The sequence below is a fragment of the Phacochoerus africanus genome, chromosome 4 (assembly GCF_016906955.1).
Source record: "Phacochoerus africanus isolate WHEZ1 chromosome 4, ROS_Pafr_v1, whole genome shotgun sequence".
Lineage (NCBI taxonomy): Eukaryota > Metazoa > Chordata > Mammalia > Artiodactyla > Suidae > Phacochoerus > Phacochoerus africanus.
In genome coordinates, this window is record NC_062547.1 from 26,092,282 (window position 1) to 26,114,253 (window position 21,972).

A 21,972-nucleotide genomic window follows, 5' to 3' on the forward strand; every position below is an offset into this window, starting at 1 on the left:
ACTGAGGCGGGTTTTTTTCCTGCTTGGATAAGGAAGCTATAAAAACCTAGCCTGGGATCACTGCTGTTGCTGCTGCTCACCAGATCATTGTCACTCCAGGAGAGATCTCATCGCCATAGTTTTATTTCAGTACACACACAAGCACACACGCACACACAGAGCAGCTCAGGACTGCTGTGTAAATTCTTCCTAGGTGGGTGTCTCACCCCATTTGGACGGAAGCCGAAAGTTGTAGATTGCCCTGCGCCTGCGCCTGCGCTGCAGCATGCGCCCGTGGAGGACTGCCGCCAGGGGGCGCGCAGGTCCCACTCGGCCGCTCTGTCTCCTCCCCGGCCAGCTCCCCGCCCCTCGCTCCCTGGGGCAAGCAGAGAAGGCGGAAGTGGGAACGTCCACTGCTGGGTCTCGGTCTCCGGTAGGACGAGGGAACTCGGCGGCGGCGGCGGCGGCTTTACGCTCAAGAGATTGGCATCCCTGCCGGCTTGGCTCGGAGCAAGGTGACCGTACTCTCCTGGCGCCTTGGCTGAGCGGGGCCGTGCGGCCGGGTGGAGTCGGCGGCCCAGCAGACCGGAGGGGTGAGTCCCCCTCGGACGTCTCCCGGCGGTAGCGGCCTCCCTTCGCACGGGCTAGGGACATCTCCTCCCTTCTGGTTTCTCACGGGTTGGGGGCGCAGCCCTATCCCTTCGCTTTCCACAGTTTGGGGGCGCCGCCCGCGTCTCCTCGCTTCCACGGGTTGGAGACGCAGCCCCCTTTCCCCCAGTTTCCCAGAGATGGGGGATGCCAACCCCTGTCCCCTCTCCTCCTCTCCCCCCGGTCCGTACCCCCCCCCCCCCCCCGCTTTCCATCCCGCAAGCTGGAATCTCGCGCCAGTTTTTCTCGGCCCTACCTCCCCCAACCCCGCACAGCCCCCTTTCCAGAAAAGGAAATCGCCTCCTGGATTTTCCCGTCGCTTGGATGTTACCAGCTTAAAAAAAAAAAAGAAAAAATCCCTTTTAAGTTCCCACCTACTCGGTCTGTCATTGTCATGGGAAAGCTATTTTTGGGGTTCCCTGTTGAACTGGATAGACGTCCCAGGCAGCAATTTTTTTTTTTAAGGTTCATCTGACACGAGGGTTTCCTCCCCCTCCCCTGCACTCGGTAGTTCTAGCGATTGTTCCAGACTTCGGTTTGATACAGCTTCCTAGTATTTGGCTTCAGGGGAACTCCAGCTGAGAGTTAGGACTGTATTGAATGTGAACAGAAAGCACCTACAAGTTTTAGCAGCCTGAATGTATAGAATTTGCGTGTTTTCTCTTGTTTCTCGGGAGAGTAAATTCCTAAATGTCTTGCTACACAGGCATAGAAACAAGAAAAACTTGACAAGAAATTCTGAGTGTTGGCCTCATGAACCTGGCCACTGGGATTTTATCCCTTTACCTGTGATTATTAGGGAAGGCTTTTCCAGAAGGGGCTTTTCCAGATTTTGAGGTTAGGGGTGGGGTGAGGACGCTGTGGCCTCTTGTGACCCAAGGAAGGAATGTGTCTCAGGCACTTGTGGCCCATGTGATGATCAGAGTTTTCAGCTTGCATGCCTTACATACATCACACTATTTCAGAATTGTAACCCGAGGTCTTTTCTCTGACAAATTTGGGTATGTGTATGCTGATAAATTTTTGGCCACTTCGATTTTGAAAGAAGTTGTTCAAATGTTTGTCTCCTGGAGGGGATAAATAGTGCCTAGAAGCAGAATGCCCCTCATATTTGTGTTCAAAAATAAGGCATGGTGTTGACTGTTTCGCAGCACCTCTTGGCCACTGCAGCACTTTTGCAGGTCTTTGTAATTTTAAAATAGGTTTTAAAGAGTCGCTAAGTAGTTCTTGTTTCTAAGCTAGCAGCAAATTAAAGGTGATTTCTTAGTGTTTTGTATTACACTCTTATTTTATATATGAGTTACATGTGTAGCAAGAATGAATTTCCTTAAAATTGATCCATTCAGAGAATAACTTACTGATTTTTTTTTTTTTCCTGTGTTTATGGCATGCAGAAATTCCCAAGCTAGGGATCTCACTCTTGGCCACAGCAGTAACAACTCCAGATTGGATCATTAGCTGCTAGTCCATGGGAGAACGCCAACTTACTGATTTCTTTAGCTTGGAATGTTACTCTCATTAGCATCTACTGATCTTAAAGGAACACATTTTTGTGCATTACCCTACTCCCCCTCCCCCAAGATATTTAACAGTATGCTCCTTGGATTATAATATATACCCAGATATTCATAGGTGGATTTAAACCATGATTTATTAAACAGCTATTTTCAGTGTTCATTTTGCAGTCAGAATAATTTGGCAGTGGTTACATCCACAATATCTAATTAAGGCAGTGCCTACTGAACTAGATTCACAATTGTGAAAAGGGAATTACAGTCATGAAGCTCTTAACCTACAAGATAAGGAACCGTTTGAACTTTGTTCCATCCCTTCTATTAATTCATGTAGAAAGCCACTTAAATTCTGACAGAGTAGAAAAGAGGCCATAAGAAATCTTCATTTGCAAGTAAGTCTATCTGTTAACTCTTTATTTATTTTCACTTATGTAAAGCCAAGACTGCCTCTGTAGCATCTCATGAAATGGTTGCCTAAGGCACCATGTGAGCATATTAGGTTAAAAAAAAAAAAAAATCCTAATGAGCATAATATTTTCTGTATGGTTACCAGACCATCTTCTAGTCACTTCTGTAGCTGACTCTAAGCACTTCTCAGTTATTTCTTGATGTTAATTAAAACATAGTCATTCATTGTAGTTAAACTAGGAAAGTGATTTTCACGTTAAGTCATCACAACCCTTAAGAGTAAAGGGGGAAAATGTTTTAACTCGCCAAAAAGAAGGAGTAAACCTAAAAATACTGAATGGTACTTAAGATACTGCTTTAAAAGGCTTAATTTTCCCTTTGCTGTATAGTTCCATGGAACAAAGAGAGTGACTACCTAAAAAATGTTATTTGAAAGATATAAAGCTTTTGTATTACTTCTTAAAGCATGAAAAGTAATGGATCTCGATTTTTAAGAGTGTTCACTTTCATGTTTTAACACTGTATTCCTGCAGTGGAATTCCTTTTAAGGAATTGTAACCGATTGGACAGATTTTCTTAGTAACATTTGCTGTAAAGTTCTCTTTAAATCTAAGACCTTCAAGTCTTTCGAACTGGACTGCAAGATGGCAGGATATAGACTATCCAATAAACTGAATTTTAACTATGCATTTGGGCATTAAAGGTAGACTTAGCTCAGTGTCTTTTGCTTTAGTCTCCTGGCTAGCACTTTGATATATGCTGTATAACCAAACAGATGTTAATTTCTTAAAAGTGATTTTACTTTAAAAAATAAAATGGTTAAAGTTTCAAAAGATAAATATACCTGGAATTGTCAAAGGTATATAAATTGTGTTCTCTCATACTTACTCTGCTTCTGGGAGTGGGAGTTAGAAAGCCTGTGATACTGAATATCAAAACATATCATATTTAATTACCAGCATCATCTATCAGAAACCATTAAAATACCTTTTGAATTTCAAAACCGTTACATACTTTTTGACCTAATCAACTTCTGAGGAATTTATCTGAGGTAGTAATTGAACACAAAAATATATATGGCAAGAAAAATAACAAAGGATCTAAGTCCTAGTATAGCACAGTGTCATCTGTCCTCAGATTTGGAGGGTATGACAGGGGTCTTGTACCCCATCCTAGAGGACAGGTGAAGTGACTAGTTCTGTTTGCTGTTATCTTGCCATCCCTTCCTTCTTATCAACTTGTACTGAGTCTTCTCTAGGAATCTGCATTAGCTGTAACAGTGCTTTGCAAACAGTTTTTTTTAACTTTTCAAAAACATTGTGTTGGAACTGAAAAAGTAAAACAAAACACCAGCTTTTCTTTACTGATACTTTGGAATTCTGTCAGCCCAACCTAATAACGAAACTCTATAGAGCAATACATAATAACAACTCATTTTTGCTTCCAGGCACAGTTTTAAGTGCTTTGCACGTATTAACATAGTTAATCCTCTCAGTAATTCTGAGGTAGATTCTTTTGTTATCCCCCTTTACAGATGAGGAGACTGAAGCACAGAAAGGTTATGTAATTTGCCCAGATCGTATACCAAATGATGGAGAAAAGTTAAACCCAGCACCTAAGCTCCTCACCACTTCATGGTACTGCCTCTCCAGCCAAAACAGAGCCTCATCTTTTGTAGGGGCTCATCAGATGGTACTCAAAATCTTTTTGAGAAGAAGAAAAAGGTGTCTGTAGTGGTAAAAAGAGGATTACTGTCTTAACCCACTGTTTGGCATGATGGCAGCAGGGATTTTCTATGTAAAAATGAGGCAGGCAGGGGGATACATCATCTATCATATTGGCTGGAGGCCCATATTCTGTTTCTAGATCTGTAGTTGACGACCGAAGAACACGGGTTTGAATTGCATGAGTCCACTTATACATGGACTTTTTCAAAAAATATTGCAGCACTGCATCATCGGAGGTTGGTTGAGTCCACACATATAGAGCCACAGACTCAGGGCAGACTGTAAAGTTATATGTGTATTTTTGACTACATGGAGGGGGATAGTGCCCCCATGTTTGTTCAGCAGTCAACTGTATTTCTAATTTTTTTTTGTTTTGTTTTCAACTGTGTATCTTACACACACTGGTAATTTTCCTTAGGTGTTATTATCTACAGCAGAGACCTTGTTACATAGGCTGTGAATTGCTTTTATTTTATTTTATTTTGCTTTTTTTTTTAGAGCCACACTCTCGGCATATGGAGGTTCCCAGGCTAGGGGTCCAACCAGAGCTACAGCTGCCGGCCTACACCACAGCCACAGCAACGCAGGATCTGAGCCACGTGTGTGACCTACACCACAACTCACAGCAACGCCAGATCCTTGACCTGCTCGCTAAGTGAGGCCAGGGATCAAACCCACAACCTCATGGTTCCTAGTCAGATTTGTTTCTGCTGCACCACGACGGGAACTCTTGTGAATTGTTTTTAGACCTTAGCTTCTCACTTGTACATTTCCTAATGGTTTAGAATTTGAAATCATCCCACCTACCTGTGAAAGCAATAGCTTTCCATAGGCAAACAAAACCTCACTTATTTTTTCCAATCATTAATAATGAAACATAGTCACTTGACTGGAGGCACAAGGACATACAAATATACTTTTTCAATTCCGTTCTTCATAATAGAAATTGCCACCCTGAGCATTTGGAGGTGCAGTTGACACCTTGAACCACACAGATTTGAACTGCACAGGTCAAACTTACATACGCAGATTTTTTTCAGTAAATACTGATGTACTGTGAGGTCCGTGGTTGTTGAGTCCACAGATGTGGCTCCTTGGGAACAGAGAGCCAACTCAGACTTTCTAATGCATGGGGTCAGTGCCCCGCCACCTTCGTTATTCAAGGGTCAGCTGTACACAATAGAATTTTAGGTCTAGGAGAAGAAGCTGAGATCCAAATGGTTAAGTTGCTCACAATCAAACATCTAATAGTTTCTCATGATCATCTGATCCCTTGTACATCGCTCTTCCTTGCACTGCTTGCTGGTCACACTGTTCTCTTCAGTTTAGGATACTTGAAGGAACCTTAGCAGAGTAGTCAAGTTCTTCAGCAGGTACTTAATGAACACCTGTTATGTGAGAGGTCTCATGCGGAGACTGAGGGTTATTCTTGAAACTCCAGTCATAGGAAACAGGCATTTAAACAGATAATCATGCTATAGCTAAGTATTACAACTGAAGTACTGTTCTTCTTTTAACCTTATATTCCATCTTTCTCCTAGATCATAAACTCCTTAATTTATAAAATAGTAGTCATGCAGCAAAGATCAAAAAACTTTGAAAGTTTTCTGTAAATAATATGAACACAGCTAATGTATATCGGTGAAAAGGTGGCCTGCATAGATAACTATAATATGTGTGTATGTATGTAAAGACGTTTACTTTCTTGCTGTTTCTTTAGAACAATTGACAATCACGTTACTATGAGTCTGCTACATTGTGAAAACAGCTGTGGATCCAGCCAGTCTGAGAGCGACTGCTGTGCTGCCATGGCTGCCAGCTCCTGTGGTGCTGCAGCGAAAGATGACGGTGTGAGTGGAACTGCCAGCACAGGGAATCTCTCCAGCTCTTTTATGGAAGAGATCCAGGGATATGATGTGGAGTTTGACCCACCCCTGGAAAGCAAATATGAGTGCCCCATCTGCTTGATGGCATTACGGGAAGCAGTGCAGACCCCCTGTGGTCATAGGTTCTGCAAAGCCTGCATCATCAAGTCAATAAGGTATGTGAGCATTAGAAGGAACCATGTCCTGTAACAGCCAAATTCAGAGAACATCATCTGTCATGTAGTCTTATCCATAAAAACCTACTTCGGAAAAAGAACACTAGGCAGAACACTGAGAAATTTATGTTCTTATTCCAATTTATACTGTAGTGTGAAAGGTCATTACTATCTCCTCTGACCCTCAGATAATAAACAATAAGGAGCTACTTCTACTTTAAGCCGTTGTATACAGACTAGGGTGTGTTTCTAAGCTTGAAGAAAATAATATGAAATAATGTACCTTAAATGATAATGCTGCTAGAATATAATAATCTCAACCATACCAGAATGCTGACTCTGTAAGACATCATTATTCTCCTCTTAGCCACATTAATTTTTGTCTGCTGCCTGATGTCTATGGACAACTATAAAATTACCAGTATCTTTTAAGAAGATATTGGTTGGAGTTCCCATTATGGCGCAGTGGTTAACGAATCTGACTTGGAACCATGAGGTTGTGGGTTCGGTCCCTGCCCTTGCTCGGTGGGTTAATGATCTGGCATTGCCGTGAGCTGTGGTGTAGGCTGCAGACGTGGCTCAGATCCCGCGTTGCTGTGGCTCTGGCATAGGCCAGCGGCTACAGCTCCGATTCGACCCCTAGCCTGGGAACCTACATATGCCACGGGAGTGGCCCAGAAATAGCAAAAAAGACAAAAAAACAAAAGGTATTGATTGATGGCTCTGCCTTCATAACGTATTCAAAATTCAATCCCTTCTCACTGCCTCCATTGCTACCACCCTGTTTTGAATCACCATCAGTTTTTTTTTGTTTGTTTTTTTTTTTCTTTTTTGGGCAGCACCCTCAGCATATGGAAGTTCCTAGGCTAGAGGTCAAATCGGAGCTGCAGCTCCTGGACTACACCACAGCCGAAGCAACTCTGGATCCGAGCTGCATCTGACCTATACCACAGCTCACGTCAGCACCGGATCTCCGACCCACTGAGTGCGACCAGGGATCAAACCCACATCCTCATGGATACTAGTCAGATTCATTTCCACTGAGCCACAGTGGGAACTCTACCATCAGCTTTCTCACAGGCCTCCCTACTTCTTCTTTTGTCTTCTTCCAGGCTTTCTCTATAGAGCAGCCAGAATGAACTTGGTAAAATGAGTAAGATGATATCATCTCTGCTCAGAACATTGCAGCAGGTCATCTGGGAGTAAAAGCCAAAGTCCTTGTAAGGCCCTATGTGATAGGTCCATAGATATTTTGATCTTTCATTAGGCCTTCCTCCCTTCTGCCAGTTCAGGCTTTGATGTTCTTGAAGCATGTTCTTTTTTTTTTTTGTCTTTTGTCTTTTTTGTTGTTGTTGTTGTTGTTGCTATTTCTTGGGCCACTCCCTCGGCATATGGAGGTTCCCAGGCTAGGGGTCGAATCGGAGCTGTAGCCACCAGCCTACGCCAGAGCCACAGCAACACGGGATCCGAGCCGCGTCTGCAACCTACACCACAGCTCACGGCAACGCCGGATCGTTAACCCACTGAGCAAGGGCAGGGATCAAACCTGCAACCTCATGGTTCCTAGTTGGATTCGTTAACCACTGCGCCACGACGGGAACTCCCTGAAGCATGTTCCTGAAGCATGTTAAGCATGCTCTTGCCCTGGGGAGTTGGCTTTAGCTGTTCTCTCTGCATGGAACAGTCTTACTTCAGGTTACTGCTTAGTCAGGCCCTTTACTCCCTCCAGTGTGGTTCAGATCTCATCTTTTCATAGGTACCCTGGCTACCTTATGTATACCATAGCGTGCCTTCCCCAGCTCTCCCCACACTCCCAACCTCCCTTGCCTACTTTTCTTTTTTAATTTAGCATTTTTCATCTTTAAAAATATAGATAACTTGTGTTTATTGTCTCCTTATCCACCTGGAAGATAAGTTCCTTGAGAGCAGGAATTGAGATCTCTTTCATTTCTTGATATTTTCCTAAGTGGTGAGATCAGCACCTGATGCATAGTAGGTGCTCAGTTAATCATGATTGCTTTAACTGAATGAAAGTATATGGGATTTCCACAAATGATTCAGATTCGGCAGATGAATGGATAAAAAGATGTGATACATATATACAGTGGAATATTACTCAGCCATAAAAAGGAATGAAATAATGCCATTTGCAGCAACATGGACAGACCTAGAGATTATCATACTAAGCAAAGTAAGTCAAACAGAGAAAGACAATTATTATGATATCACTTATATGTAGAATTTTAAAAAAAAAGATGCAAATGAACAGAAATAGAACTACATAGAAAACAAATTTATGGTTTCCAAAGGGGAAGGTGGGAGGAAAGAAAAATTAACATATGAATAACCAATAGGGACCTACTGCATAGCAGAGGGAACTATACTGAATATTTTATAATAACCTACAAGGGAAAAGAATCTGAAAAAAAAATATATATATGTATATATAATGTAACCACATCACTTTGCTATACACCTGAACCTGATACAACATTGTAAATCAACTATACTCCAATTAAAAAAAAAAGTATATGGGGCGTTTCTACAGATTATTCAAATTGATCTCCTAAGAAATAGATACAATTTACCATAATTCAGAAGTAGATGGGAATATTTTTCGGTGACTAAGAAGCTCTGTACAGAACAAAAAAAAGAAGGGGAATTTTATAGTCTTTAATGATTTAGTATCTAGTTATACTGGTAAAATCATCTTTAGTGGGTTAGCTAGCTATTCACTCATAAGTTTTTCTCTTTTAACTTTTAAATTAACATATTTTTTCTTGTGGTATCCTTGTCTGGGGCTTGATATTAGGGTATTGTTGGCCTCAAAATGAGTTTGGAAATATTCCTTCCTCTTGTATTTTTTGAAAGAGTTTGAGGATTGGTATTAATTCTTCTTTAAATATTTGATATAATTAACCAGTGAAGCCATCAAATAACCAGGACATTTTTGTTTATTGGGAGGTTTTTGATTACTGATTGAGTCTCCTTACAGTAATGTAGTCTGTTCAGATTTTCTGTCTCTTTATGATTTAGTCTTGGTAGGTTGTATGTTTCTGGGAATTAATCTGTTTCTTCCAGGTTGTCAAATCTGTTGATATATAATTGCCGTAGTAGTCTCTTGCCATCCTTTGTATCTGTGGTATCAGTTGTAATATCTCCTCTCTCATTTCTATCTTTGAGTCTTTTTTTTTTTTCTTCAGTCTAGAGAAACTTTCCTATAAAATTTGAATTTGTGTTTACATCCATACTTGGGAATCGGCTTAATTTAAATTACAAGGGAGCACGTGTCTTTTCTTGGGGAAAAACATGTTACCCAGTGGTGCATTGCCAATATCTGTTTAGGATTGGTTTTCTCAACCTCCATACTATTTCTTTGTTGTGGGAGAATGTCATGTATGTTGTAGGATCAGTAACAGCATCCCTGGCCTCTGCTCACTGGGTGGTGTTATACCCCCAGTTCTCTAGTCACGAGGCTCAGAGTTTCTCCAGACATTGCCAGATGTCCCCTGGGGGCTAAGGTGATCCCAGTTGAGACCCCCAGTTTAGAGTATACATAAGAGCAGTGTTGAAGGCTCACTTTTTTTCCCTGTTTATAATGATTTTCATTTGTATTTAGGTAGAAAGAGGACGGTATTATGGATTGTTGATTTTCCTGTAGGTGGAGGTGTGTAGTATTTCATGCCCAGGGAGGTGGCTAATCTTTCGCAGTTTGTAATAGCAAGATATTTATGAAAGTAGTGGAACAGTGGTCTGAAAGGAAGTAAAACCCACAAAAGGAAGTCTGAGGCTTTTTTTTCCTATCTCCCTCTAAGCTAGAAATGACCACTTACTTCAACTTTAATGTTCTCAAAGGAACGGCTCGGAAATTTCTCATCAGTTGTAGTCATTCAGAGAATCAAAAGGCATCTCAATCCAGTTCTGTTTTCTTTTGGAGTGATCGCTGATGCTGTGGATAATGGTTACCAGTTTACTTTGTAAGGTTCTTCTTATTTTCTTTTAAACATCCATCACTTAGGTTTAGGGGATGTATTTTAATAAATTTGTTTATGTCTCTGCTTCTCAAAAATATTTGACAGTGTAATAATAACATCACGCAGTCTGAGAGAGGCCCCGTAAAGGTTGACTCCATCACTCATCTCTTTGAGTTCTAAAGTATTTAACAGCAGGCCCCATTTTTCAGCACCTTTACCTGCCACAAGAACTGCCACTGTTGCTTTACACAGCCAGTGCACAGGAGGTGCACAGCCAGTGTTTGAGTGATTGATGCTTGGTGGCCTACCTGACCTGCCACATTTTGTGAGTGAAGATTGAAGCATTCCAAAAAGTTACAAGGGAATGACAGACACCTGAGTTTCCTGGGGATAGTTTTTCCCATCATAAGATGGAATAAACCACTGGGAAGCAAGACTTAGAGATCATTTAACCCTGGCTGTGTCATACCCAAGAGAAAAGGAGGCTTTTTGTTGCCCATGACTGTTCAGAGTAAACCTCAAAATGTAGCCTAGCAGGGCTTCTGCTAATTGGTTTATTTTTACTTATGACTAATAACTATAGACATGTTCTTAGTATATTGTGAGCAGCTTATATTTAGTTACATCACAGTAGAATGTTCTGTGCTGACAGAACAGGGGCCTGCTAGACTGCCAGAATTCCCACCTTTAACTTTCACTTCCATTTATGCCCATCAAAATACAATTTTATTTAATTAATTTTTCTCTTTTTTTGGTTGGAATCTTTCCCACAATCTAAAATCCCTCAGTTTTTGAAAGGTAATCAGTATGGTGCTAGTGGTATCCATTTTATAAAAGAAGCTGTCTTCTTGATATTTACAATATAATTAGTTAATTTATTTTCTATAGGAAATAATAAGTGGAGAATTTATATGTGGTAAATTAAAGTTGTTTATATTTTCTAATGTGAATGTTTATTTAAATCTATTTCTTTTTAGGGATGCAGGTCACAAATGTCCAGTTGACAATGAAATACTTCTAGAAAATCAACTATTCCCTGACAATTTTGCAAAACGAGAGATTCTTTCTCTGACGGTGAAGTGTCCAAATGTAGGTTGTTTGCACAAGATGGAACTGAGGCATCTTGAGGTATTGAAGTTATTCTCTAACCATTAGCATAGATGCAAGGAAGTTCCTAGAGAATAGGTTCTTTGCTGTGTCTGGGTATTGCCAGTGCCTAGCGTATAGTGACTGGTTAGTAAATTCTTGCTGAATTCATACCAACCCTTTTATTGTTTATATAATTAACAACAATATAAGTAGGAACCAGGAATTTCTTACTCCATTTACTCTGGCTTTGCCCCATGATAATAAAAAAGAAATTAGTATTCTTCAAGTTTTGGGGGTGACCATTATCTGCAGTAAAGCTGAAGAGTATTTTAAATACAAGTGTCACATTTTTAATCCCATAATATCATTTTTCTCATTTTGAAATAAGCATGAGTCCTATATAGCCATCATCTTAGCACCCTCATCATACTCCATTTGAAATTAAACATTTAAATATATTTGTAACTTGCCCCCTTTACCTAGCTCCTTTGAAGGAGTGGCCTTTTTGACATAGTGCTAAATTGGTAATTGGAAAATCTGACTTCTTTCCATCTCTCTTCCCTAATTGGATACATGAACTTGAGAAGTCATATCATTTGTATAAATTTTCAATTCACAACCACTATTTTAAAAAATCCATTGAGGCCTTCATATTGTAGTTTTGTGGTGTGTACGTTCAGTAGCTAATTGTATAGAAAAGAACAGTGTATTTTTAGAAGAGATTATATTTAGGAGATTTCTTAAGGATTGACAAATATTAATTGATTATTTTTTTCACCATAGGATCATCAAGCACATTGTGAATTTGCTCTTATGAATTGTCCTCAGTGCCAGCGTCCCTTCCAAAAATGCCAACTTAATATTCACATTCTCAAGGAGTGTCCGAGGAGACAGGTTTCTTGTGTAAACTGTGCTGTATCTATGGCATTTGAAGATAAAGAGGCATGTACTAACTTGGATTTGTTGATTGCACTATTTTTTTTTTAATGTATATCAGAGAGGGTTAGCAGTATGTTTATCTAGTTCTGAGTCTGTATTACCAGTTGTGAGAGGATTGATTTTTAAGAAAATAAGTTCAATAATCCATTTTAGTCATTGAGGGTAGGGTTTACATTTGCATCTCTTTCTTAGATAGTATTATTTATACTACTTCCCACTGCAGTAGATTTACAAGTAACAAAACCTTCTAGAAAAGGTATGCTCATCTACTTTCTTATGTGATATTTTAATGACCAATCTCAGAATAGAGAAAGACAAGTAAAATAATTGCTGTACAAGACTTATAGTTTTCTCTTTAACATAGAGAATGAATTGTTAAAACTTTTGTGGAGATTAAATTAAATCCCACAAAATGTGTTCCTTTGGTGATAATTCATTGAGCTATACACATAAGGAATTCACTTTTTTGTACATGTGTTATACTTTAAATTAAAATGTTTATTTTTTAAAAGAAACTTCATGGCACTTGACAGCATCATGATAGAATATTTTTTCCCTTTAGAAACTGAGATGTAGAGAGAATAAGTAATTTTATATTGATATTGTCAGTGACAAAGCAGTGAGATCATAGATCCCCATCAATACCGTACACACAATCCATCTTCTTTTATAATTATTAAGATACTTACTTAAACTTTCTTATAAATTCATTTTTGTAATTTCCCCTACTTTCTTATGAGATAAAGCATATTATATTCATTAAGGTTGATGAAGTATTTTTTTTAAAAAAGTCAGCTAACGTACTAAAATATGAAGAGAAGTCTGAGGCATAATTAGAGTAAATTGGTGTCTTCCTAAACTTCAGTAAATTAAATGGATCTAACCAGAAAGGTTTATCATTTCTTAAATTGATTATATTCTAGAAAAGGCTCACCTTTCTGGGGCCTTGAGAACCTGGGTACCAAGACCTCCTGCTGTAATCATGCTTCTGTTCTTTAACCCTCCTGATGAGAGTTTTAATTAAATCATCATGCTCCTGCTGGAAATTTGTGATAGGATGTCTTGGGAGAATTACAGTATTGGTAAATGATGCCCCAAATAGTCACAGATGCTCTGCCTTATGTTAAAAAACGTGATTTAAGAGAGTCTCTTTTGGAGTTCCCGTCGTGGCTCAGCAGTAACAAACCAAACTATTATCTGTGAGGAGACAGGTTCACTCCCTGGCCTCACTCAGTGGGTTAAGGACCCAGTGTTGCCATGAGCTGTGGTGTAGGTCACAGACATGGCTGGGATCTTGTGTTGCTGTGACTGTGGTGTAGGCTAGCAGCTACAGCTCCAATTCAACCCCTAACCTGGGAACTTCCATATGCTGTGGGTGCAGCTCCAAAAAGAGACAAAAATAAATAAGTAAATAAATAAATAAAAGAGTCTCTTTTGTGTACTGCCATATTCCTTTAAAGACTTGGAGGGTGGGAGTTCCCATCGTGGCACAGCAGAAACGAATCCAACTAGGAACCGTGATGTTGCAGGTTCGATTCCTGGCCTCGCTCAGTTGGTTAAGGATCTGGCATTGCTGTGAGCTGTGGTGTAGGTTGCAGACATGGCTCAGATCCTGCATTGCTGTGGCCGTGGTGTGGCCAGCAACTGTAGCTTCGATTGGACCCCTAGCCTAGGAATCTCCATATGCTACTGGTGTGGTCCTGAAGAGCAAAAAAAAATAAAATAAAAAATAAAGACTTGGAAGGTGAGATGAATCTCATTACTACACTGGCAAAGGGAGAGAAAATAACCTTTATAGATTATTCTCACGTTTTTGTGTTACACACATCAATGTGCTTAATTCATAGTGAAAAAATTACTTTTTATAAAAAATAGGTTGTTTTTACCTTTTCAGGTTTTCTCACGTTTTTCTTATGTTTCCCTAATAAAATTTAGATTCATGACCAGAACTGTCCTTTGGCAAATGTCATCTGTGAATACTGCAATACGGTGCTCATCAGAGAACAGGTATCATGATTCCCTTTCATAAATCACTATGTCTATAAAGAAGTGAATTGGGTTTTTAATTGAAAAATTTAAAAAATAAGGTAAAATGAACATAGATTGAAGAAGAATTAAAATTATATTAATTTTAAATGCAAAGCAAAGCCACAATGAGGTTATCGCATCACACCAGTCAGAATAGCTGTCATCAGAAAGTCTACAAATTCTGGGAAAGAGGGAACCTCCATCACTGTGAATGAAAATGTAAATTGATGCACCCACTCTGGAAAATAGTATGAAGGTTTCTTAAAAAACTAAAAGTAGAACTACCATATGATCCAGCAATCCCACTCCTGGGCATATATCCTGAAAGATGAAAACTCTAATTCAAAAAGATACATGTATCCCAATGTTGACAGCAGCATTATTTACAATAGCCAAGACTTAGAAACAACCCAGATAGCCATCAACAGACGATTGATGTAAAAAGATAGGGTAGGAGTTCCCATCATGGCGCAGCAGAAACGAATCCGACACTAGGAACGATGAGGTTTCGGATTCTATCCCTGGCCTCACTCAGCAGGTCAAGAATTCAGCATTGCCATGAGCTGTGGTGTAGGTCACAGATGCAGCTTGGGTCTGGCGTGGCTGTGGCTATGGCGTAGGTCGGCAGCTGTAGTTCTGATTAGACCCCTAGCCTGGGAACATCCCTATGTCATGAGTGTGGCCCTAAGTAGACAAAAGACAAAAAAAAAAAAGAAGAAGATAGGGTATATGTAAACAATAGACTATTACTCAGCCATAAAAAAGAATGAAATACTGCCATTTACAGCAACATAGATGGACCTTGAGAATATCCTGAGTGAACTAAGTCAAAGACAGATGTCATAGGTTACCACTTGTATGTGGAATCTAAAAAATAATGCAAATGAATCTACACACAAAACAAGTAGACTCACAGGCATAGGAAACAAATTTAGGGTTATCAAGTGAGAAGGGGAAGTGGGAAAGGATAAATTAGAAGTGTGGGATTAATAGATACAAACTACTAAACATAAAATAGATAAGCAACAAGAATTTATTGTATAGCATAGGGAGCTATATTCAATATCTATAGTAACCTATAATGGAATGTAATATAGAAAATATAAGCATGTAATAACTATTTTATACGTGAACCCAACATAATATTGTAAATCCACTATATTTCAGTTTTTTAAATATGAATTTTTTCAAATAATATACTTTCAGAAAGAACAAAAACTCAGCTCTAAGTGCCTAAAATTCTTGTCATTAACATAATACCTATGTTTATGTATATTCATAAAAGTTCCAAACAAAGCCTAGTAATTTTAAGATAAAAATAATTTAAAATGTTCATTTAAAGAACAAAAAAAAAATCTTTGGAAAGAGTTCCCATCATGGCTCAGCAGAAATGAATCTGACTAGCATCCATGAGGACGCAGTTTCGAACTCTGGCCTCACTCAGTGGGCTAAGGATCTGATGTTGCCATGAGCTGTGGTGTACGTTGCAGATGCATCTTGGATCCTGCATTGCTGTGGCTGTGGTGTAGGCTACTGTTCCAATTTGACCCCTAGCCTGGGAACCTCCCTATGCCATGGGTGCAGCCCTAAAAAGACAAAAAAAAAAACCTTCATAAGAAATACATTTTTCTACACTGTGAAATAAGGATTTTAGGTATCCAAAAACCAGTTGAGACAGTAAGAGAGAAATGAATGAAATAAAAGAAAGCAGATCTATTCAATAGCAGAACATTATTTTCAACCATGACTTCTGAGACATATTGGAGATTTTGAAATTTCCAGAATCTGTAGCCCCTCTGCTCAGCTGTCTGTAGACCACTGATGGGACATAATCAGAAGTAGGAGTTATAATAGAAAACTATTCATTTTTTTGTTAATAGAGAAAGGAAAATTCCATCTGATTGTTATCTTCTGACATTTGGAGAGTTACCCACAAAATATGAATATTAGTCACTAAATATTTATGTACCCATGAAATCTGCAAACCCAGAGATCATAATTGATTACTTTACTAAGTGGGAACAAGCAAAACCTGTCACTCGACTAAACTTTTCCATTCATCTGTTGACAGAGTCCTTTAGTTTTTTTTTTTCCAACAAAGCCTTCATTTGAAGGTGTTAAACTTGTTTTTGCTTATGAAGTCTCACCTCCCTGGTTTTTCTTTTTGCTCTGTTTTAGTATTTAAAGGAAACCATGTAGCACATCTAAAACTCAGCAAAAGTAGAACTTAATATAGGAAAAAACCCTAGGTGAAGAGTCAGAAAACCTAGATTTTGATCCTCACTGTGCCACTAACTTGCCCACTGATCTCTGACAAGGAAGTTGACATTCTCAAGCAGTGATCAGCAAACCATCCAAACCTGGCTCCTGCCTACTTTTGCAAATAAGTTTTATTTGAACACAGCCATGCCCATGTGTCTGTATGTTGTATATGGCTGGTTTTGTACCATAATGGTAGAGTTGAGTACTTAGGACAGAGACTATGGAGCTTATAAGGCTGAGAATATTTACTATATGACCCTTTACAAAAAATTGTCCTGACCATTATTCTAGATTATGAGAAATAAAGGATTGGATTAAATAGTTTCTGATGTTGTTTCTGTTTGAAGTATCTATGATTATAGCTAAACTAATTTCCTAAAGGTAATTTAGTACCACTTTCAAAGAACATGATTCTTCATAATGGATCTTACCTTAAACAATAATTTTCAGAGTCCCAGAATCAAAGGCTGAAACTTTCTTAACCCTTTTAAGTGCTTAAAGTATCCTTTGAGTCGCCCCATTGTAGTCAGAGCATGCCCAGGTTAACAAAAAAAATAAATAAATAAGATTTATGACAAGTGGTCAAGAGGGAAGTATTGGATGTAATCAGTGGCTCTAATGTATACAGTTTACTGGGCCCTGTTGAGTAGCCTGGACCACAGTGTGGGGTGCTAGTTGAGTTTACAGTCATGGTTGACATGGGAAGGTCCTTTTTCTTTAAAATACCACTAGAGGGTGCCAGTTTCTTGGCAGTAGGAATAAATTCATTTCCTTGAAATGAATTTTGAGTGATTTGGGGGCATAGTATGAGATGATAACATTACCTTGCTCTGTGACTTTTGGAAATAAGTATCATTTTAATCTTTGTGGACTAACTAACATGTTTCTGTTAGAACTGTAGCCATAGACAGTACATAATTTTATTTAGAGGAAATGTAATTCTTCATTTCAAGTGTGATCTTGTCCAACAAGATTATGATATGCAGGGAAAAACATTTTTCAACCTTTTTTTCTTTTTGGTTTTCAGATGCCCAATCATTATGACCTGGACTGTCCTACAGCCCCAGTTCCATGCACATTCAGTACTTTTGGCTGCCATGAGAAGGTAAGGTTCCTTTTTTTCCTTTTAATTCTTGACTATAGATCAAGAAAATTGAACTATATAGTGTAGCGGAGGATACAGTTGTGATGCGAGATGGCTGACATACAGTGTATATGTGGTCTTAAGCTCCAAAGAGAAACTGGGACTCAAGAGTATTGGTTTGGGGAAGTTGTTTGTGATAATAATGGAGGGTGTGATTGGGCTCATATGAGTAAATGTGCACGGGGAAAAGAAGTAGACCAGGGAAGGAACCGTGAGTGAACAGTCTTAGAAGTTGGTGAAATAAGCAAGGAGAAGGAAGGTATTGCAATCTCCAAAATTAGTTTCAAGACCTAGTGATCAGTGTCAAATGTCTGAGAGAGATTGTTCATGTAAATCTCTCTTTCTGGAGAGTGCAGCGAGTGCAGTAACACTTTTGCTTTTCCACTGTGCTTTTTTAATTTCTAATTTTTTTTTACAGTAAGTATGCATTTAATAATTTAAAAAAATAAAATGAGCAAATAGTATATAGTATGATTACACTGTGGGAAAATTCTGTATTGTTCGTGAGCATATAGAAAGACTTAAAGGAAATGTATCAATATGTTAATGGTGTTAGGTGAAATAAAGCAACTCATTTTCTTTCTGATTATCTATATTTTCTATAATATACAAAAATTACTCTTACGATAAAAAATTATGTCATGAATATTTTTTTCATATCACAATTAAAATATTGATGACTTTGGAAGAGGCTGAAGACAGGGAAGATTCCATTTTGCAATAGATTTGTAAAAATATGAGGCTTTGGGGTCAGTGTAGACGGACTACTTTTGATTATAAAAGGAAGAGGGAGGAAAATAGTATTAGCTCGAGGGAGATAAAAGATCAGTATAGAGGTTTGCCTTTTTTGTTTTTGTTTGTTTTTGTTTTGTCCTTTTAGGGCCGCACCAGCAGCATATGGAGGTTCCCAGGCTAGGGGCCGAATTGGAGCTATAGCTGCCAGCCTACTCCAGAGCCACAGCAACGCCAGATCGGAGCCACGTCTGCGACCTACAGCACAGCTCATGGCAATGCTGGATCCTTAACCCACTGAGAGAGGCCAGAACCCGCAACCTCATGGTTCCTAGTCAGATTCGTTTCCACTGCGCCACAACGGGAACTCCGAGGTTTGCCTTTTTTTATAAGAGTTTAATAGTTATATACTGAGGGAAAGAATTAGGGGGGATGTTTGACAGTAAAAGAGACAGGGGGTAGCTAAGCAAAACCCCTGAGGTGTTGGAACAGGGTGGGTGCCAGTTAGAGCTACAGGAAGCATCGCTCCGAGACCAGAGGAGAGTCAGCTCTGAATGAGAAGAGAAGGATGGGTGTAGATCCTGATACTTTGACAGGTGGGAGAGAGGTTTATCTGAGTGACACCTGGAATATTCAGCAGATAGCCTCGGTTTTTCAGGGAGTTAAGAGGTGAGGCCACCTCTGGATTGAGAATCTGATGAAGACAAAGAAGGTTGTGGGGGATTGAGGGCAGTGATGACATCAGTTAAAAACCTTTTATTTCACGTGGCCAGGTCCCTTTCCTAGTCCTCACATGTCTCTTCCTAACCTCAGGCCTGTGCTTGATTTGTAGATGCAGAGGAATCACTTGGCACGCCACCTGCAAGAGAATACCCAGTCGCACATGAGAATGATGGCCCAGGCTCTTCAGGGTTTAAGCCTCGCAGTAGCTCCTGTACCTCAGCGTGATATGCTTCCCTATGATTCTTCCCCTTTGTCTCGGATTTCCTCTGGCTGTTGCTCAGACCAGAATTTCCAGGAAACCATTCAGCAGTTAGAAGGTCGCCTTGTAAGACAGGACCATCAAATCCGGGAGCTAACTGCGAAAATGGAAACTCAGAGCATGTACGTAAGTGAGCTCAAACGAACTATTCGAAGCCTTGAGGACAAAGTTGCAGAAATAGAGGCACAGCAGTGCAATGGGATTTACATCTGGAAGATTGGCAACTTTGGGATGCACTTGAAATCTCAAGAGGAGGAGAAACCTGTTGTCATTCACAGTCCTGGATTCTACACAGGCAAACCTGGCTACAAACTGTGCATGCGTCTACACCTGCAGCTGCCCACGGCGCAGCGCTGTGCCAACTACATATCCCTCTTTGTCCACACCATGCAAGGAGAGTATGACAGCCACCTCCCTTGGCCCTTCCAGGGAACGATACGCCTTACAATCCTCGACCAGTCTGAAGCGCCTATCAGGCAAAACCATGAAGAGATAATGGATGCCAAACCAGAGCTGCTTGCCTTCCAGAGACCCACAATTCCACGGAACCCCAAAGGTTTTGGCTATGTGACTTTTATGCATCTGGACGCCCTAAGACAGAGAACCTTCATCAAGGATGACACTCTATTAGTACGCTGTGAGGTCTCCACCCGCTTCGACATGGGTAGTCTTCGGAGGGAGGGTTTTCAGCCACGAAGTACGGACTCGGGGACATAGCATCCCCGCCTTGTTTTAAAAAAAAAAAAAAACTTATCTGGGAGTTCCTGTTGTGGCTCGGTGGTAGCAAACCCAACTAGTAACCATGAGGACTCAGGTTTGATCCCTGGCCTCTTTCAGTGGGTTAAGGATCCAGTGTTGCTATGAGCTGTGGTGTAGGTTGCAGATGCGGTTTGGATCCCAAGTTGCTGTGGCTGTGCTGTAGGCCAACAGCCGTAGCTCCGATTCAACCCCTAGCCTGGGAACTTCCATGTGCCGCAGGTGCGGCCCTACAACACAAAAGCAAACAAACAACCCTCATCTGGAAAAAACTGTGCCTTTACTTGCCCTGTTCTCTACAGTAATATGCAAACAAAAAAAGCAGTGGGAAAGATGCAGTACCCCTCAGTGAATGTGATTGGAGAGGTCGCTTACTACTTTCCTGTTAAAAATACCCCAAAGTGATTTTTTTCTTTGGAATCTACATGTCCCGTGCTTTTTCAAAACTGTCATACCGGAAGTGCCTGTGGCATACCGCAGCAGCTGTTTGTCCAGTAGGATACCTCTTTGTTGTACTTTCCTGGGCTTTTGCTCCAGGGGGTGTTATTAAACCTAGGGTCGGAGTAGTGAAGCTCAGACCTTTTAATAATAATGGACATCCCTTAAAATTCCACGTATTTTTATAGTATTAGATGCAGTGTATTTCAAGTTGAGAATCACTACCGCCTTGTGCTGGTGCCAGCAGGAAGAATGATTACTCTCTTGAGTTGAGTTCTCATTTTATTTGACTTCCAATTGATTTCAGAGGATTTGAACTGTAATCCTTGGAAAGCTTAAGTTCTCATTCACCCTGTTTTTCCCCCCAGGGTGTTCTTAAGGATATTTAGGGACTAGTTGAATCCCTAAACATAACCTTACTTATTCAGTGTGAATGTGTTGTCTATTGCATAATTCTTGTGTAAGTGTTTCTACCTTTGATACTTATTTCCTTGAGGCTACAATGTAGCATCTTCTCCAGAGTTCAGAACTCTGACAACCATGTGGAAACCAGCTGCTGGGTGTTATGCTCTGAATCCCTTTTTGTCTGTTCCAGGCAGAGTGAATTCCTGAGCCTTGGTGTGTTCTCTCTGTTGCTTAAAGCTAATAGGACAGGGAGATGGCACAAGCATAATCACCAACGTGAAAAATAAAAGTGACCCAACTCGTCCACCGATATGGCAGCTCATGGATGGTGACAAAGAAGCCATCTGAGCCAGAAATTTTCAGCGCTTTTGAACACCTTCTGGTTTAGTTCAGTTAAATGGAAGAAAGTTGCTTTCCCAAAAGCAGAGTTTTTTATTGCTTGGGGGATTGTCGGTGTATGTGAGAGGCCACCAAACTAGGGTTGGAAGCCCCAGCGGTTATATCAGGACTTTGCTGGAGTGAGTGGCTTTGGTCCAACAGTTCTTACCGGAGGAGGATCATGTGGAATGTGTTAAAGTAGCTAAATGTTCCTGATAGGGAGAGATTTTTGTGTGTGCACCATTACATGTTCATTACAGCCTGTAGGTTTTAAAGATGATGCTGAAGTCTAGGTATTAAGGGAGTCCCACACTGGTGTCGGCTCCTGAGAGGACCCACGCAGCATGCCGTTTACACAAGACTGTTTGAAGCTCTCTGCACCTCCAGAGAGGCCAGATCAGCCCCCTGACCAGTGTTCAGGCTCAGCCTTCATTTCAAGAGGAAACCAAGAGATTGCGGAGAATGGTTTCAGTTCAGGCAGACCGAGCAGGTGTCCCTTTACTCTTCTCTCTTCCCTCCCTCCCACCC

At 40.2% G+C, this 21,972-nt stretch overlaps 1 protein-coding gene across 2 annotated transcripts; it reads left to right on the plus strand.

The window, feature by feature from the left end:
- The first annotated feature begins 343 nt into the window (after window positions 1-343).
- TRAF6 (TNF receptor associated factor 6) lies at window positions 344-20,265 on the plus strand. Of its 2 annotated transcripts, none has more exons than XM_047775961.1 (7): window positions 344-572; window positions 5,997-6,317; window positions 11,269-11,419; window positions 12,164-12,322; window positions 14,255-14,326; window positions 17,637-17,714; window positions 19,318-20,265. In XM_047775961.1, the coding sequence occupies exons 2-7, from the start codon at window positions 6,019-6,021 to the stop codon at window positions 20,182-20,184; spliced, it is 1,626 nt and encodes a 541-aa protein (XP_047631917.1). In that variant the 5' UTR covers window positions 344-572; window positions 5,997-6,018; the 3' UTR covers window positions 20,185-20,265. The 2 variants fall into 2 exon arrangements, with proteins under 2 accessions (XP_047631917.1, XP_047631918.1); XM_047775962.1 differs by having other exon boundaries at window positions 344-494.
- Window positions 20,266-21,972: the final 1,707 nt, after the last annotated feature.

Bases quoted from the DNA above. Each gene is read 5' to 3' on its own strand.
- TRAF6 (XM_047775961.1), top strand. From the start codon at position 6,019: ATGAGTCTGCTACATTGTGAAAACAGCTGTGGATCCAGCCAGTCTGAG. The intron at 6,318-11,268 runs GTATGTGAGCAT...ATTTCTTTTTAG, and splicing joins TGCATCATCAAGTCAATAAG to GGATGCAGGTCACAAATGTC. The intron at 14,327-17,636 runs GTATCATGATTC...TTTGGTTTTCAG, and splicing joins CGGTGCTCATCAGAGAACAG to ATGCCCAATCATTATGACCT.